Raw genomic sequence first — 19,208 nt, 5'->3', positions numbered from 1 at the left:
TCCATTGTGCATAATTAACCGCAGTAAGGGACCTAAGACAGACCCCTGTGGTACGCCGCACGTCATTGGGAATAATTTCTCTCCATCGTCCGAGTCGCAATAGAATCTTCTTCCAAGAAGAAATGCAACAACGATGCGTACAATGTACTTTGGAACCTTTAGTTTGGTTAGAGCCTCTACGATTTTCGTCCACTTTGCAGTGTTGAAAGCATTTTTTACAGCGAGGGTCACCACTGCGCAGCATTTGTCATCTTGTATTGCAGCGCGAGCCAGGCCAGTCACCATGTTGATTGCATCGATGGTTGATCTCCCCTTACGAAACCCGAATTGCTTGTCGGATAGGCCTCCTTCCTTTTCCGCAACAGCGAGCAGCCTGTTGTATAATACTCGTTCAAATAGTTTACCAATGGTATTGACCAAACATATCGGTCGATATGAGGAGGGGTCTCCCAATGGTTTACCTGGCTTCGGAATAAGTATCAACTTTTGCAGCTTCCATTGCTCGGGGAATTCTCCTTCTCTAAGGCATGCCGTAAAAACTTTGGCAAACATACCTGGTGCTGACCTGGCTGCCACTTTCAGGGCGATATTCGGGATTCCATCTGGCCCTGGGGTCTTATTTTCAGCGAATTTACTTGCTGTATCAAAAATTTCCTCTTCTTCCACTTCAGGGATTTCGTCGGGGTTTACATGCACTTTAGGCAGATTTGTGTAGTTCACATCCTCTGGGAAGAGAGTGTCCACTATGTTTTCTAGTAATTTTGGGCAGGTAATCGGTGGGGAGCGCTTGCCTTTCAGTGACGACATTACAGACCTGTAGACGCCACCCCATGGATCAGAATCAGCTTCGGTACACATCCGCTTGAAATGTTCGGATTTGCTCTTCGTGATAGTTACTTGCAATTTTTTCCTCGCGTTCTTGTATTGCATGTGCAGCTCAACGAATTCAGGTTGATTTCTTCTGCGCTGGGAGCATCTCCTAGCTCTGAGGCAGTTTTTCCGACATTCCTCAATTTCTGAATTCCACCAGAAATTGGGATTTCGTCTTCGGAAAGCGCTACGCCGTGGCATAGAGGCATCGCATGCCCGCTGCAATTTTTCCGCGGCCTGTAAAGCTTTTTCTTGTGCACTTCCCGATAATAATGTGTCATCTAGAAGTACCTCCTTGAACATTTCTTCATCGAATTTGTTAGTTACCCAGTTCTTTTTTGTGGCTTCATGTAATTCCTACGCGAGGTTTGGAAGACAATAGCCTGATGATCGCTGTGTGTGTACTCTTCGCTAACATGCCACTGCAAGTCTTTGATAAGGGTGTCACTGACGAAAGTGAGGTCTACTACCGATTGTAATTCTCCCCTCCGGTATGTGTTGGCTCCCCCAGAGTTCGCAAGTACGACATTTAGACGCGTGAATGCCTCTAGCAGTATTTGCCCCCTTGCATTTGTTTTTCTGCTTCCCCATTCTTCTGCCCATGAGTTGAAATCACCGGCAATTATTTTGGGATTATAGCGCCTGGCATCAAAAGATAGTTTCTCAAGCAACAAAGTGAATTCCTCCAGCGTGAGTCTCGGGGCTGCGTAACAACTATAGATGTATATACCTCCTATTTTGGCACGTGTAAATCCGTTCTCTGGATGTTTTTTTACATCTTCTATAGCACGACTTCCGCAGCTCCATATCGCGGCTTTCCTGTTTTTGTCAGCTACCCATACTTCGCTATGAAGATTTTCATATTGTTCGCATACAATAGCTACGTCGACATTATTTTCAAACACGCTCTGGGAGAGCAGGTCTTGGGCCGCTCGACAGTGGTTCAGATTTAGTTGCATAAACTTCATTTGTGCTTATTTATGAACGCCTTTCTGAATACTGGGCAATTACTGCTTCTTGCAATGTGGGCGCTGTCGCTATTTTTCATTTCGACACAGAACACGCATTTGGGCTTTCCGTTGCAATCCTTCGCAAAATGGCTTTGTTCTCCGCACTTGCGACACAGACTAGATCTGTCTTGTGAGCTGGTACAGGCTTTCGCAATGTGGCCGAACTGCCAGCACTTAAAACATTTATGCACCTGACTTTGCTCTCGTATCCGGCAAACCACCCATCCAATACGAACTTTACCTGCTGCTATCGCCTTTTTTGCTGCTTCGATAGGAAGACTTATCGACGCTATCTGTGTATCCCCGTACGCCTTCCTAAGTCGTAGCACGTTGGCCTAGCTCACTGCCTGTAGTCCTAATTGAGATTGCAAGGCTTCACAGATCTCCGAGTTCGTGGCGATTTCATCCAAGTCCTTACATTCTATCACCACTGAATCTCTGCTCATTTTGATTGCTGCAGCCTCACCTAGTGCCACTTCGATTTTTTTTCGTAGGTTTTCGCCTACATCTTCACCCGCTTTAAGCTCCAGCAACAGATCACCTTTCTGCGTACGTCTGATACGCGTAACATTACCACTTAGTTCAGTCAGGGAGGTATCTGCTTTTACTTTGCGCAAAATCTCCGCGTACGTCAGCTCGCTAGTTTTTGTTATGATCAGCGCGTCTGGCCTGGCTCTCCTTTGCAACCGTTTCTTACCTTCTACTTTAGTCCAGGTAGATTCTTCGGCGCGGTTAGTGGCCTTTTCCGGGTGGGCCGATAAGCTTCCGTCGCCTGTCTTCCTAGGTTGCACCGGAATTGGTTTCTCTTTTTTGCATTTCGCTGTCCGTTGGGGTGATTGTACCTCTTCGTTGAGGTCTCTTTGTCGCTTATTGCGCATTGCTGAGATGTCTCTTTCACCTTGGATACCTTCTTTGTCAACAAGTCTCTTGGGAAGAGATGTTTTCACCATAGTTTGTGTTGCTACAGTAACCATCACTTTCTGTTGGCTGTTCGGCAGTATACCTTCTTCGCGTGCTTTTACATCCTCTTTAGCCTTAAAGTACGTCGCCCTGATAGAACGCACTTGGTCTTTGATAGCGAGATGGAAGTTATTTCGCTGACCAACGTACTCCATCAGATTTTGGATCATTGCTCCCAGCTCTGTGAACGCGTCAGCCTCATTTAAAGAATTGACTCCACCGCTGCTGCTCCTTTGATCCGACATCTGTTTCTCACTCGATTTCGCTGGAGGCGATCGCACTAATTTACCGCTCCGCTTAAAAGGATCATTAAGGCTAAAAACCATCAAAGGCGACTCCCCACTAGCCGTTTTGCTAGTGGGAAGCCCCCCGAAATTCTCGGCTTCCTCCACTGTTTGCAGTGAACTAATTTACAAACAAATTTGCAGTTGATTCCAACACGCTCTTGCTTTGGCTGCAGATCGAACTGAGGGCTATCCACCCGCAAATATCTGTCTGTCTGTCTGTCTGTCACACCCGATTTATTCGGAAACGGCTAGACCGATTGTCACAAAAATTGGTAGCAGCAATGCAGCAACTGACGCCATTTTGTGTTAAATTTAAGGGGGGGCTCCCCATACATGTAAAAGGAGGGTGCAAAATTTTTTTTCATAAAATGTGGCCATATGGGGTATCAAATGAAAGGTCTCAATTAGTACTTTTCGAAACTGGTTCAATATTTGATATTGGGTCAAACATAGGGGAGTGAGGGCTCAAAATATGACCCCAGAAAAGTGTAACAGGTCTCGTTCTCAGAACCTATCCAACCGAAAAATCTGAAAAAAATCTCAGTAGTGCATCTCTACGAAATCTAGGCCTCAAAATATATCCAGTTCCGATATCTGCACAAATAAAGTTAATAATAGTATATTTCTACATTTTAGAAATTTACCCGGCACCCCCCTCATGTTCATCCCAGAAGAACAAAATTTGGCATACGTATAATGAACATAAGGCACAATTTGGTCAAGTTTGAAGAACATCCAATTATTATTGACAAAGTTATAGGGGGTGAAACTACAATTTTTTGTGAATTTCGTGCACTCTACAACCTGCATGACGTCATCATCAGATATCAATTCGTCAATACGACAACGAAATGAGTTCTTATGAATTGGGTCGCAGAGAATTATTTTGTTTTAGTTTTTTTAGTTATTTGCCAACCGGACATGTGTACATGTAGGTATATAATATATGTGTGCTAATGAACTTTGCGGGTAGTGCCTAATTCAAATAGATATAAGAAGTAAATCGGAAATATGGGTACGATCAATTTATATACTGTCTACAGTATTCGGAAATAGGCAGTTTGTTTGTTTAGGGTGAGCGTAATATCTATGGCTGTAATATGTACGTATGTCTCGTAGTTTGGAAAAATATGAAGGATTATGTTGGATTTGTAGCTATATACGGATAGAAAAATGTGCGTTGAAATTTCTTAGATAAGATGAACACAAAACCTTTATACCCGAAGCGCGAGCTTCCGGTATTCCGACTTGTTTTTTGTTTAATTTAATTTTTGTCAAAGTCATTTTTTGACAAAATTCGTAATTGAGTGTTGAGATCAGTGTAAGGTTTGAACCAAGGAGTTTTATTAAAGCTGAGGACTCTATCAATTTTATTAAGTTATAGTCCATGTTTGATAGCTTGTTTCAAGTTGTTGTCGTTCAAAGCAGCCAATAGTTTTTCTTCTTTTGATCAAGGAGAAACATCGCGTTCAGAGCAGAAACGGAGACACTTGTGTCGATTATGCAATTCTTTTGGATATTGCAGATCTACTTCAAGGATGTCGCCAATAACCGACTCATCAGGGACATCTTCTACCTTAAAATCTGCTGTTCTCTAACCACTTAAAATTGTTGTGAGGTAAAAATTGACACATTGCCCAGCCATACTGATTATAAATATCATTATAAATTAAAAGTTTAGTTGGTTTGTTCGAATCATAATCATCCATGTATTTATTATTTGCCTTCGAATACCGTTTTGAACATTGGCTAAGTCCTCCTCTGATACCACGTTCAATATCTATATCAGTCAGTAATTGTAAAGTAATACCAGTACACTTGAGCATTGCATCCCAGGTATAACCGAGGAGTGTAAAGTAATGAGCGGGATCAAGACCATATGTATTGCAACAATTTAGCAAAACTCTTCAAAAACGTCTGCCCGAAGAAGGATATCTATTTTTAAGATTTTGTGTGAAACAAAACCTTATTAGAATCGAGTCTGACTGTCACAGGCATTTTTCTCAGAAACGGCTATACCGATTGACACGAAATTTGGTGAGAAGGTGGGAACTGTAGACCCCAGACATGCAGTGAGTAATATCCTCCTGCGTTGAGATTTAGGGGGGTCCCCATACATGTAAAAGCGGGGTGCACATTTTACCAAATATAGTCATGTCGGGTATCAAATGAAAGGTCTCGATTAGTATTTTTCGATGCCGGTCTTATTTTTGAGATTTGTCAAAAAGGCGGGGAGTGGGAGGGGTGCAAAGTGATGATTTCTTTAACGGAGCCATTCTCAGAAACTACTCAACCGAAAAATTGAAAAAAATCACGAAGCTGCCTCTATATAGTACCCAGGCCTCAAAATACTTTCCATATCGATACCTGTTCAAATTAAGTTAATAATAGCATATTACCGTATTTTTGGTAAAATTGAGTAAAGCCTTCCTTAAGTTTATCTCAGAGTTATAAAAGTTGGTAGTAGTATAAAATATAATATGAAGCATATTATCTCCAAGTTTGGTCAAAATCATAGTATTAGTAACAAAGTTACAGTAGCTCAAAGTTGTCTTTCCCGTGTAAATTTACAACCCGAAATACTAAATCTGATATGCTAAATGTATATTCTTAACGGGCTACGTACAAATGGGATAGTTCTACACTCAAATATACTCACACAAGAAACAAACAAAACCTTTCATACCTTTCATACCTGGTATCCCGACTTGTTTATGATGAATTTCTTTAGAAAAGTTGATATATGATGATTCTTGCATTGGTGCAAACTTACTTATATTGATGCATAACTTTATCATAGTTGATAGAGACCATCCACTTTCTTGATCCTCGAATTCTTCCAATTTTCGTAAAATCTTTTCATGAATATGTCGATTAAACAGAATGTTAATATCAGTAACTTGATAGATTGGCATATTGGGTCCATTGAGTCCATTGAGTTCAAACCGTTCATCTTCTCCTTTAACAACTTTTCACCACATAATTCTGCATACCGCTATGTCACTTTTAAGGATGTTAGCTATACGACGACGTAGTCACCATCAAATTTTGAGATTGTGACCTTCGGTGAACTCAGCGAGCTACTCGATGATGGATGAATGACCAGCCCTTCTTCTGCATCTGATGCTGTGTGAATTCTTCATTTGTTGTTAATAGAATAAGTTGTTCTTGAACATCTGCTTCTAGTGCGATATATTCTTGTTCCCAATAACCGTGGTATTCTAGATTGTTGATTAATTTCCAGATTGTATAATTTAATGATTCTACTTTTTGCCACAACTGTGAAGGATGATCACACTGCTGTGATGCCAATCCAGCTATCAATCGACGTACTGTATTCATGATGACTCGTTGCTTGCGTATCAAACCGGCAATGCCAATTGGTGCGGTTGATGCTGCAGCTGGTTCCACTGCAGATGCATTGATGCTTGTTTCCGTGAACCATTCACAAGCTGTTTCGGAGATTTCCTTGTACTCATAGTACAAGAACCAAATTTTATCGTAATTTCCCTTCTCGAAGTATTCGTGGTAACCAATTTATTTAAGTGTCTGCAACATCGAATTGGCACCATTCATTCTACTGTCGGCGAATCATTTTTTCAAAGTACTCTTTCCCTGATTTCTGCTTGGCGTAGTCCTTTTTAAAGTTGATTTTCTTAATTTCATTACCTGTAGCTAATTGCGCCTGAACTACTCGTATCTTTTCAAAAGTTGCCATTGTGATTTAAAAAACTCTATAGCTTTTAATCACGTCAGGGTCCCCAAAAAATTTTGAAAACCCGTTTGTTTTCTATTTGCTAGGTTAGACACGTGAACCTAATGCAACCAAAGGTACCGATGAATATTCAGGTACTTTAACCACAATTTCTTCGAAGATTTTATTGTGTATTTTGGTACCTGACGCTGTAAATGGTGAATTAAATACTTTTTTTTTTGAGAATTTTGAGGTCCTAAGTCCGCATCAATTTAATTCCGGGCCGGACCAAATGGGGAGCAACTTACCCCCTATTTTTTTGGTTAATTAAACACGAAGGGTATTGGCTGGACTAATGCAATTGTATTTTCAGTTTATCTTCTTATATACAAAACTTGTAGAGAATAGAATACAGAATAAGCAATAGAATTCAACAACTTGAATCAAAACGTCCCAATTTTGCACTTTTCTGCAATCGAAATATGTAAATTATGGCAAACGAATGAATTGCAAATAACTGCAATATCTACAATTTCTGTGTCGGTAAACTCTATCTGACTTTTTAATGGTAAAATGATGCTTCCCATACGTATCTAAGTGCATTGTTGTTACATTATTTTGATGAATGTAAATGAACTTTATGCAATGTTGAGCTTGTATTATAGTCAATGTACTTAGTTACATATGTTGATCGAATTGACAGATTTGGTGGATTTCAATTGTAGATAGATTTGGGCCGACTATATATTTCAATTGGAATTTTCTAATTGGCAGTAGTCTTAATTGCAGAAATACTGTTTGGGTTTGCAAGAAAAACTATAAATAGTGTAATATTCTACATCAATACATCCAAACTCACCCCGTCTCAATGTTTTTCGCTGATGAACCAACGTACGTCCCATTTAACAAAAAAGCTTCGGCATCAAATCTATAATAGATGTGGTACTGTATAATGTCCAGAATATCTGTTCTGCACTAGATGTAGTTAACAAGCTAGTTACATATACGCCTACTCATATTACAACAAACTTCTCCAACGAGACATAAAGTAAACAATTTAGAATCATTCGAAACAATTTACCATTAATCAATATCTTTATTATCTTTATTATCAAGATTCAGAAGATAAGAATAATATACCAAATGCATATCTAGCATATTCCTTATCTTTCAAAATATCAAATTACAAAAGATGCAATTCCGCATTCAACATCCTTTGTTCCATATCAATATAAATATGAGCACTCTGTATCAAACGGGTAGTCTAGTGAAATAGCGTTAGAGTAAGGCCACGTACTTGGAAGTCAGTATTATGATAAGTGAACATTAAGAGTTCTTTTAATAAAGAAAGTTATAAGTGAAATAACTCTTAACTTTTGAAAAGCCCAGAATACAAGTCAAGTGGTATCTGGCATCGTTCCCCGGAAAGGAACAATTCTTGTTTTTCGTTTATGGTTTCCGCAACCAAAACTAGCTTAACTCTATCATTTGCCAGTTACCTTTAAGTTATATAGTTCCCCAGAACTATTAAGTAAAAAATTTTTTTATAATTTGAAGTTTAGTGATTGGTCAACGTTTCAAACCAGTCTAAATACTGATATTGACCTCGCACAGGTTTCTAAATCAGATATTCATCCACCGATATAATTGACAATTATCTTAGGTTTTTTGAAAACCTGATACATAGGACTATTAATCGTAGTGTCCCGAAAACACCTGTTAAAAAATTCATTCACATTTTCTTTCCCCCAGAATTGCACACAGAAACGCCTATAGACGTGACTGGCAAAGGCATAGAAATGCCAACTCAAAATTTAGGTGGAAGCAAATAAACTCACTGATTCAAGAGTTACTCATCATTGTTAGGAACAATCAGTGGAATAATATGTTGAGCAAACTTAAACAAGGCGGGAAACTGGAATCTGGGCGCTTCAGGTACGAAAGGTTTTGTGTATTTCTTAGCACGTAGCACGTAATATATGCATATATTATGTGCGAGAATCCACTATCGGGTGATATTGCCATTCATTGTCTTGAATTTTCAAAGAAGCAACAAACTTTGACGTATTATAACTTTGTTAGTAATAGTGTAATTTCAGCCAAACTTGGTAAGATCATGCTCTCTATTATAGCCTATATTACTGCAGGATATAGGGTGCTGGGATGAACTTAAGGGGGCAGCCAATTACTAAAAATTATAGTAATATACGGAGCTCCGATTTTCGCTACTTGTGCTAAATCGCATGCCACAAAACTTCAAATTGCGCAAAATAAAGTGCTGAAAATAATCTTAAATCGTTCGAAATTCTTCAGCACGAAAGCACTGCACTCTTCGGCTAAAGTTAACTTAATTGATTCGGTAATTAGTGTATTGAAAAAGAAATTTCATGATCAGATTTCACTTGTAGATAATCGGTTAATAAATTCGTTAATGTAAATAATTAGCTTTATAAGCTAAATAGGTTAAGTTAGAATAAGTTTTAGTTTTACTTAAAGTTCAAGAGGTTTCTAATTGCCATTTTCCTCTAAATTATGCATAAAGATAAAGTACAAATAGACACACTTCTTCATTATTCCCATCCTTAAGTAAGGTAACAATCCTTTATTGGAACAGATATCGGTATGGAGGGTATTTCGGAGCCTAGACATCATACAGTGGCAACCTTCTGATTTTTTTCAGATTTTTCGGTTACCTAGTTTCTAAGAATAGGCCCTTTAAAGAAATGATCACTTTCGACCCTCGCACTCCCCACCTTTCCAACAAATGACAAAACTAGGACCGGCTTCGGAAAGTACTAACCGAGAACATGACTATATTTGATCAAAAAAATTTACACCCCTCTTTTGCATGTATGGGGACCCCTACTTAAAGTCAATGTAAAATTATGTAACTCACTAATGCGTGAACGTTCACAGTTCCCACCTATTCACCAAATTCGGTGTGAATCGCTATAACCATCTCCGAGGCAGACAGACAGTAAACCGATTTTAATAAGGTTTTGTTTTACACAAAACCTTAAAAATGATCTTTTGACTGATCGCACCTTCGCAGAAAAAATAGGAAGACAGAAATCCTCTTCTTGGTAAATAATATCGGGAGTTCCCCAGGGATCTTGTCTGAGTCCCGTTCTGTTTAATATATACACAGCGGACGTCCCAACAGATAGTCATTGTCAGCTGGCGATATTTGCTAACGATACTTGCTATTACTCAATATACTACGTAAAAAATATAATAGTAACTCTTGAAAGCAGTCTGTAGAAATATACCAATATTTTTATAGACGAAAGTTCAAAATAAACATAACCTATACTAGCTGTATGCTTTTCACTACAAAAAGGAAAAGAGGGAAATTCTCAACAACGCCAATAAACTTTCTTGGCGAAAATCTGCCATAGTCGGCTGACATAAATGTACAATTTCACAGCAGCATCTTAAGATCGGCCAATCCCCTTATTCGATCACCAACCAGTTCACATTTGCTGAATCATATACATGAATATGTAAATAGTTTTTGTTCTAAGATTTAAGTAAGTTTTTTTTATTTTTAAGTTTTTCTTGCGAGTAGTTTTATGTTAAGTGTTTTTACGGAAAAAATAACCTTAAATCCCCACTGTTACTATAGTTGAAAGTTAGGCTAAGTTACTGTGCCTCTCGGTAAAGTTTCTGGACCAAACAAATTATGAATACTAATAAACCAATTAATCAAGCAATATTAATTTTAAGTTTTTTTTATTTAATAGATACAGAATAAAATCAAATTAAAAGAATGAATCCGGCTTTGTTGTTGTACATAGGGTTGTATTTGATATTGAAGTCGCCCTTTCTTTTGAGACTTGATCCAACTTCTCCTGAATTTTTGACCAAACCATTAATTTAGAACACATATAGCTCCAGAGCTAGAAATAATTGGATCAGTTGAAAAATAAAATTTTGGTAGCTTATAAAAAATAAATTTCAAAATCACCCTCATTTCTATCACCTAAAACATCGAAAAAGTGGACTTAATGTCCACAAATATCGAAAATTCTAGTTCAGGCCATAATAACGAGTATTACGATCATTTTCATGAAAAAAAATACTAAAATAGCTTTAAAAGTTTCTGAGAACAGTGAAGATTGTGTGACATTTGTGATATTTTCTTGACGCCATTAAAAAAATCGAGCGATTTGAAAACCGATTAATGAATCTCACTTCCATTTTAGTTGACAACATGACTCACTTCCTCGCCGCCTACGCACTAGGAGAACTGTGACAACACTCAATTAATACACGCAGCGCAGTTACTCAGGGAGAAACATCATGAGAAATATCGCCCTCTCTATATTGCATTCCTAGATCTAGAAAAGGCATTAAACCGTGTGCCACAAACTCATCTGGTATCTACGGCGGCAGCACCTAATACCAGATGAACTCATACGCTTTTACCATGCGTACCATGCTCTGCTGTGATCCGAAAAGTAAATCTCGGCGGGTGGCACATTTATCAAGACCGCTCCGCCATCGTTCCCGAGTCCTAGGAATATGCTTGAACTACTTTTTTCGTCACCACGTTTGCAATCTCCCTCCACTATTCTGTATCATATAGTTCTAAGGGGGCCTATTCACCAATCATCCTAACATACTGGGTCCCATTGTATGGTATAATCTGGAAAGTAATTGCTTTCATTCCTCAATCTGCCCTATCCACTGACACTTCCATCTTGTCATTAACACATCTACTGCCATCTGGCCCGCACGTTAGCAAAATTTTTCATTCCAGATAGTGTTGGGCTAGAGTACTCTGACAAGCCAGTGGAGGTAAGAATTGACAGAGCTTTAAACTCCTCTGAAATTTTACTCGATGAAACATCGGATATTTTGCGCCATCATGTGTCGCTCTATCAGTTTCCCCGGAAAACCCTTTCTGCTTAGAGCATTCCAGATATATTCCCTGTTAACGCTATTAAAAGCCTTCTCGAAATTGATGAAAAGCAAGCAGAGCAGGAATATAGACTCTGTACACTACTCCACAATAATTTGAAGAGTGCAAATGGGGTCAGTAGAGGAGAGTCCAGATAGGAAATCACCCTATTCTGGAAGAATCAAGCTTTCGAGATGTTCTTTGATGTGCTCCAGCAGGATTTCGCAATCACAATAAATCAAAAATACTCCTCCAGTTATCATTCCCAAGAAGGATGCCCTTCTTCGGAATATTAGCGACAAACAATAAAGACATATTTTGTTTAAATACATTATCGCTTACTAGAATGTTTTCGCCTACATATACGGGTGCATCTAAACCTTCTCTATCTAGATCCTGTCACCTGGTTCAAACTTTCTAAACCAACTAAAAACAACCTATCAAAGGTTCATTGTGCTTTAATCGGAACTATTCTGAATCATTTTCTTTCTGTTTCCGAAGATGATCGTTGAGACATCTCTTCAACTTTTGAGTTTGCATCACTTCGCTTTGATGGAATAGGGAAGTGCCTCAAGCCGTCCTTAGAATACGGTTCACCGTTTAACATCATGGGACGTACTGGTGACCTCCCCCTGCAAAAAACCATCCCCTGTGAAATTACCTTAGGAAGCTCGAACAACTAGAATATTACCTTGGTTCGTAGCCTACAACCACCAAATTCAAGAACTTTTTTGTAGGATTCTTCTGAAAGGTCATCCAATGTTGTTTCAAGAGGGAATTTATAGACAAAGAAAGATTCATCTTCGTATTATTCACCACCTGCTGTGAATTGTACGCTGGCGTTACATTGTAACTGCCTGAAGGATCAAAATCATGAAATTCGATTCGTGGCGGCACTTCAACAGGGGGCTGTTCAAAGTTAGGCGGACGCCTTAGAAGTCTTGCTATTGTTAATTCATGTAAATAGAAAGAACATGGATCACAACTACCTATTACATCCATTAGACTTACAAAATTATAAACTATAGAAAATAAGTACGGAAATATGCGATGAAGTTTCTGACAAATAGAATCGCGTCGATGCTACGATTGTTTCCAGTAAAATATATTTAATAAGCATACTTGATAAGAGATGAATTGAGTATTAGTAAGTAAATAAATGCGACATCAAATAGTTTTCTATCACCCGCGCACTCCTTCTGGAATTTTCAGCGAGGTATAAAAGGGTGAAGTCCACCTGCAATCAGTTTAGTTTCAGAATTAGAATGATACGTGTCCGAATATATGTAATTAATTGTGAATAAAAAACTTATATAAAAGTTACTTCGCTCTCCAATCCAGTAATATGAGTTCATGGAAATAATGTGTACAATTCATACAATTGTTGAGAATTATATTTAGAGATTCCTATCACGGAAATCAACAAGTTGCCGCCAAATTAAGAGAATACTATTCAAAATATTTAAAACCTAAAAAAAGGAAATTGGTTCATTTTTGGCAGATTACAGGTTTCTCTCAAGACGGTTCATTAACTGATGCTCATCGCGTGGGACAGCGAAGCAATGCGTGACGATTCGCTACGGGACATTATCTGTCCCACACGTAAAAAAGGAGATATGATGCAGGGCAGGAACTATATAGGTATCACGTTGCTGCCATCTATAAGATATTCTCCACTATGCTGTTAGACCGGATAGTTCCATACGCCCAGAACATCTTCGAACCACACCAAAAAAGGTTTCACCCTAGGCAAATCAGCAACAAATCAGAGAGCGATGAAAAACTTTTGGAATCTAGCCATCAGTTCATCATCTTTTCATCGATTTTAAGGTCGCTTATGATAGCATAGTCATTGTAAAAAGGTACCACGAGATAATTCGATATTTCGAGTAATCTGATAAAACTCGACTAACCTGACCTTCACCAATGTAAGAGGCCAGATAAAAAGCAATATCACTTTCGAGACCATCCAACATTCACAACGATCCAAGACAAGGGATGTCCTGTTGTGCGTCCTTTTCAACCTGGCACGAGAAAAAAGATCCGCAATGCTGAAATGTGAGAGGCACTATCTTTTTCAAGAACACCCAAAATACTGTGATATGCCGATGATATCGACGTTAAGGGAATAATAACTCGATATGTGCAAACTGCCTCGATCCAGACAGTGGCTACACATTAATGAAAGCAAAACGAAATACAAGGTGGAAGCGTCAGTATCAACAATAAAAGAAACAAAAACAATAGCACTGGTCAACTAAGAACAATCGATAACGACGTCTGCTATCTAAGGTCAAAAATAACAACCGATAACAACTACGACGATGAAAACGGTTCAGCTTATAAAAACTGTCCCACTCAAAACATCTCATTGTGGACTTCTCAGCAAGAAAAAGTGCGAACTCTTATCCACGTCCCAGAGAAGAATCCTCCGAAGAATTTATGGCCTCCCTACTCAGCAAGGTGATACCTATATAATTGCTGCACTGTTTGATATCTCCCTTTTTATGTATGACCTTGAGTACAAATTGATGAACCACTTGAGGTAATTGGTCGTCTCCATATTTAACAAACTCGGCTGTAATTTTTAAGTTGATGAATTGCACGGAGTGTTTCTTCTATACGTGGTGACACTATTTGTCCGTCGTCTTCAGTTGGCGGGACCTCCAACTCGCAGATGTTTTGGTTGTTCAGTAGTTGATCAAAGTACTCAGCCCATCGCTCTCTGATGACAGGGAGGTATTTAGTTGGTAGTCCGACAGCGTGTTGTTGCGGGAGTCGACTCTGTGCGTCAACGCATTCACCTACCATACTCAAAAAAAAAAAATGCCCATTCTGTCGGAAATCAGATTTCCCTCATTTTCTCGGCAGGATGAACATCGAGGTGTGTAAGGCTTCATCCCCCTGACTTGTTGTTAAAACTTCCGCGCCTGGTGCGGTTGCTCCCTGTATTTTTCGAGTTCACAGACTTGTTGGTTCTCTTTTTCCATCTGTCAAGTCGCTTCTCCGCTCGCCGGAGTTCGTGATAAGTCCCCGCGCGCACCCGCATCCTTTGGGAATGCAACATTACTCGGTATGCAGCATTCTTCCGTTGCGTTGCTAGCTTACATTCATCGTCAAACCAGCTGTTCCGACTCGTTTTGTGACTGGGGCCAAGTATGTTTGTGCCCATATTTATGATAACGCTCTTCAGATGGTTGTGAAGGTCATTTGTTGATGCTCCATCTCCAGGATCTCTGTTGACTACGGTTATTGCGGGATCCATTTCCCTCTTATAGGTGTTGTGGAGGGCTGTGTTGTGGATGGCTTCAGTGTTAACTCTCACCTGATTGTCAGAGGAGATTCTAGGTGGTGTTATTATTCGACCTCGGAGCACCAACGAGATAGTGATCCCAGTCTATATTGGCCCCCCTATATGTTCTGACATTCATCAAGGCTGAGAGGTGGCGGCGTTCGATCAGCACGTGGTCAATTTGGTTGAAAGTGGTCCCGTCTGGAGAGGCCCATGTATGTTTGTAGACCGCTTTCCGCGCAAACCAGGTACTTCCAACAATCATTTCGTGTGACACTGCGAATTGAATAATCCGCAGTCCGTTATCATTTGTATTTTGGTGTAAGCTATGGGAGCCAACGGGCTCCGTCCCTACTTGGCTGCTAAAATCCCCAAGTATGATTTTGATATCATATCTGGAACAGGCCATAGAAGGTATCCTTCTCCGGCTCTGCAGTCTCCTATATTCGTAAATTTTCCTCGCAGGCGCAGAGTGCATAGCCGTTTGCTTATGTTTTCAAAGCCGATAATAGCAGGTTTCATTTTTTGGCTACTTCGAGCACATGGTCTACTGGATGGCCGCTATAATATATGGTGTAGCGACTCTTCTCCAGGAAACCGGTCCCTGTCCAATGCGTCTCCTGTAATGCTGTTACATCAGCCCTATATTGGCACATGGTATCGGCTAGCTGCTCAGCAGCTTCATCTCTGTACAGGGAACGCACGTTCCATGAGAAAATGCGCAAATCGTTATTTCGTTGTCGTTGCCGAGTTTGTGGTTGTATTATCCGTCCAGTCCGAGGCTGATGTTGTGGCTTCGTAACAAATTGCTTTCCGTGTGGGGTTGTCAGCCCTACCCAACCCCCAACCTGGAGGACCAATTGGTACAATTTGTCCCTTTCTCAAAATATCATAGAAGAAACGAAAGCACGGCGAAGTTGGTTACTACCTAGCTTAATTTCTAACCGGATACGAAGGACACCGTTCATTGCTTTATCGGTTCGGGCTTGACGACTCCTCGTATTGCCGGACATACGAGATGATTCCGGAGGATGTAGATCATGTTATTTTTAACTGCCCGAGACTCGTCGCATGCCGGGCGATGGTGAAAATTCACCCCGAGACGCGGTTGTCACTCGAGAATATCATGGACCACATGCTAACCTCTAAAACAACTTGGAGAGCGATGGAAAAACTAATGAAAGCGATTTACAACCTGCTGAGGAAGGAGGAACTTCGGAGGAAAGTAACGGATACCAACACCAACCCCTTTTCGTAACTGATCCTGCCCCCCGACGTAATACCGAAATGACAGGCCCGCGGGGTAAGCGAAGGAGAAGTGAAGGAGGGTTATTTAAGTGAGTAAAAATCTCACATAACCATATGATAGCATCCGGTGGTAAGTTTTGTATCTTGAAAAAGACGATTCTCTATATGGGAGAGCATAAGAATATATATTACCTTGCATGCCACCCAGTCATACAAATGGAAAGTGCAAAATCACCTTAAGTGACGCGGCTTTACGATGGATTACCGAAAGAGGAGAAATTGGAAGAATACACGCGGCAGCTTAATTTGCTGCATGCTGTTGTGTACCCTGGCGATGATGAAGGGCTGAAAACTAATTTGAATAATTTGAAAACAGCCGTATTAAAATATCTAAGGTGTGTTAAATGACGATCCAAGAAGACATCTGGTAGACAGATGCTTTGAAACTTTGGTACAAGCAAACGCAGAATCAATTTTTTATAAGGACAATCGTCCAAAGTTTCTTCGATTTTGAGTGATCACCCACTCCGGTGATTTTTACCAATAGTTTTGAGTCTCTCACCAAGACGATGTTAGATACGACCTAAGTAAATTACAGTCACTCTGTATCAGCCATTATCCTCTGTTTACCAATAATCTCAGCAGTCAGCTCCTTACTTGTTTGTCATCCCGCAGCCACTGGCAATACCCTCAGCGCAATATCGTCCTTGGTCTGATGCCAACGGGTAACGTCAAATTTCTGGTCCGTCTCTAAGAGGAAGGGGAGAAGTATGAAGTGTTTTAGGTGTGGGAAGGTCAGGCATTGAACACGAGAGACAAGTTAAAGGTTTTTGAGTTCGCTGCCAAAAGTATATATTGTACATACCTCGGAAAATGCTCTCGGCAAAAATTTTCGGGCAGGAAAGGGAATTTTCGAAAGTTAAAATGCCCTGTGGAATATAAGTGTTAATAAGGAATTATTACCACTTATTACCGCCTATCTGGGGGCATGTCATTCGATGAAAAGTTATATATTAAGAAAAGGTTTCTTTTTTCATGTGACAGGACGAGTTAGGATTAGTGGAACTCACTTGTATTTTCAATGTTGTACGGAATGAAAGGTGCTTTTGTATGATGAAATTTTAGGCAAGGACATCCTGGAGGGCCACGACATCATTGATTATATTATAGATCGTACTATAAATATTTGTTGAAATTAAGATTTTTTCGTTTACGTTTGAAAATGTTCCGCGGTGAAAATACAGAATCCATTTTTAGTATACCTGTTAGCGGATGCGGTGCCTACGATTAAGCCCCAATATCGGATACCAAAGCCGGATCGAAATATCATGAAAATCTTTTAGTGAATAAGACTAATTTGAGGTTACAGCTAGTCAAGTGCCAGTACCAGTGGAATAAAGTAACCTACCTGGGACAAGGTGGAATTAAGCCCTAAGACTTAAGTCCCTAGACTCTAACCTGATAAAAAAAGTCAGGAATTTTCCTTTGACAAAAACCCCATTCAAGTAAAATCGGTTTGGCCAATTACTATCGAAGGATTGTATCTACTTTTCTGAGTTTTCTGGATATTAGGACTCATATTAATCAACTAGCGAGACAGCATGTAAAGTTTGACTGAGCTGAAGAACATGAGAATGATTTTGAGCGATTTCAAAGGAAACTGGTTTCATCGTCTATCTTGACGTGGCATATGCTAGTAGTGAAACTCTGGGTGCTCTACTAGAACAGGACGGACGGCCAGTGTAATACGCAAAATGAATGCTGAATCAGGCAGAAAAGAACTATTAAGTTTTAGACCGAGACCTATTTTATAAACGAATTTTATTCATTAACTTTGAAATAGTCATACAACGAGCCTCAATGAGGGAAGGGAACCACAGCCCCCTTCTCCCCGGAACGCATAGGCACTCTAAATACCCTCCATTCCGATATTTGCTGAAGTTAAGTTAATAATAATACATATCTACATTTTTTAAACTTGCTGTAAATTCTCCTTAATATTATTCTGGAATTATGAAACAATAATATAAGCTATAACAGGAGACAAGTTACTGGTATAAATTGTGCGATTATTAACAACATTATAGATGGTCAAACTTATCCGTTTCACATAAATTAATTGCATCCTAAAATATCATATAAATCCCGGAGGGCACCCAGGTGGTCCTTGCGTGCGTCTCCGGTTCTTTGAAGGCACTGGCAGCTGCGGCCGACAAGGTGCACGCACGCCCAACCATAACGGCCGTTCAACAGCCATCGCACGAAGTTGGTGAGCTGAAACGCGAGATAGCCGCCTTTGCAGCCAGTATGGCTGAAATGCAGGTGGCGCTGGACGCTCAGTGTTCGGACAGCATGTCGCGAGCTCGCTTGCAGTCTGCTACTCGAAAAGGACGATCGGGTAGCAGGTCGGCAGGACAGCCTACGGACCGAAGCATTTGTTGGTACCATCGTGAATTCGGCGATAAAGCTACCAGATGTACGCTCCCGTGTAAATTCACGTCTATCATAAAAAACTAGATCCGCGGGGGTCCTGGCGACAGCCATCTATCTACAACTACCTTGTAGATACTGGTGCGGAGGTTCCGGTTCTTCCCGTATCCCGGCACCATCGGCTATTTCCGCAACCATTGAAACTGGCGGCAGAAAATTTCTCCCAAATCAACACTTACGTGTATAGGCAAGTGGACGTGAGTCTTGACTTGCGTGGGACGTTTTCGTGGTGATTCGTCCTGGCGGATGTCAGCTTCCCCATACTAGCCGCAGACTTCTTGCGCCACTATGAGTTGCTGGTGGACTTGCAAAACAAGTCTCTTTTAGATCCCACGACCAACCTTAATTCGTCGGGCCAAATGGCATCTCACCCAGGTAACAATCTTTTCGTACTTTTAGATGACATTACCGACTCTCGTGTTGGGGCACTTCTCCAAAAGTTCAGCCAGATTAC

At 40.2% G+C, this 19,208-nt stretch overlaps 1 protein-coding gene and 1 long non-coding RNA gene across 2 annotated transcripts; both read right to left on the bottom strand.

Moving 5' to 3' along the window:
- Positions 1 to 10,536: 10,536 nt before the first annotated feature.
- LOC119651917 lies at positions 10,537 to 11,079 on the bottom strand. Its single transcript, XR_005249505.1, has 2 exons — positions 10,789 to 11,079; positions 10,537 to 10,720 (listed from the first exon to the last, which is right to left on the bottom strand). It is a non-coding gene; the product is annotated as an uncharacterized LOC119651917 (long non-coding RNA).
- Positions 11,080 to 12,166: 1,087 nt separating this feature from the next.
- LOC119651916 lies at positions 12,167 to 12,837 on the bottom strand. The gene is made up of 2 exons (XM_038055745.1): positions 12,416 to 12,837; positions 12,167 to 12,356 (listed from the first exon to the last, which is right to left on the bottom strand). Exons 1-2 carry the CDS (start codon positions 12,724 to 12,726, stop codon positions 12,203 to 12,205), a joined length of 465 nt encoding a protein of 154 aa, XP_037911673.1. The 5' UTR covers positions 12,727 to 12,837; the 3' UTR covers positions 12,167 to 12,202.
- Positions 12,838 to 19,208: the final 6,371 nt, after the last annotated feature.

The sequence above is a fragment of the Hermetia illucens genome, chromosome 3 (genome assembly GCF_905115235.1).
Source record: "Hermetia illucens chromosome 3, iHerIll2.2.curated.20191125, whole genome shotgun sequence".
Taxonomy (NCBI): Eukaryota; Metazoa; Arthropoda; class Insecta; order Diptera; family Stratiomyidae; genus Hermetia; species Hermetia illucens.
Note: the sequence above shows the minus strand (reverse complement) of the source record. Positions and strands in the feature narration are given on the sequence as shown.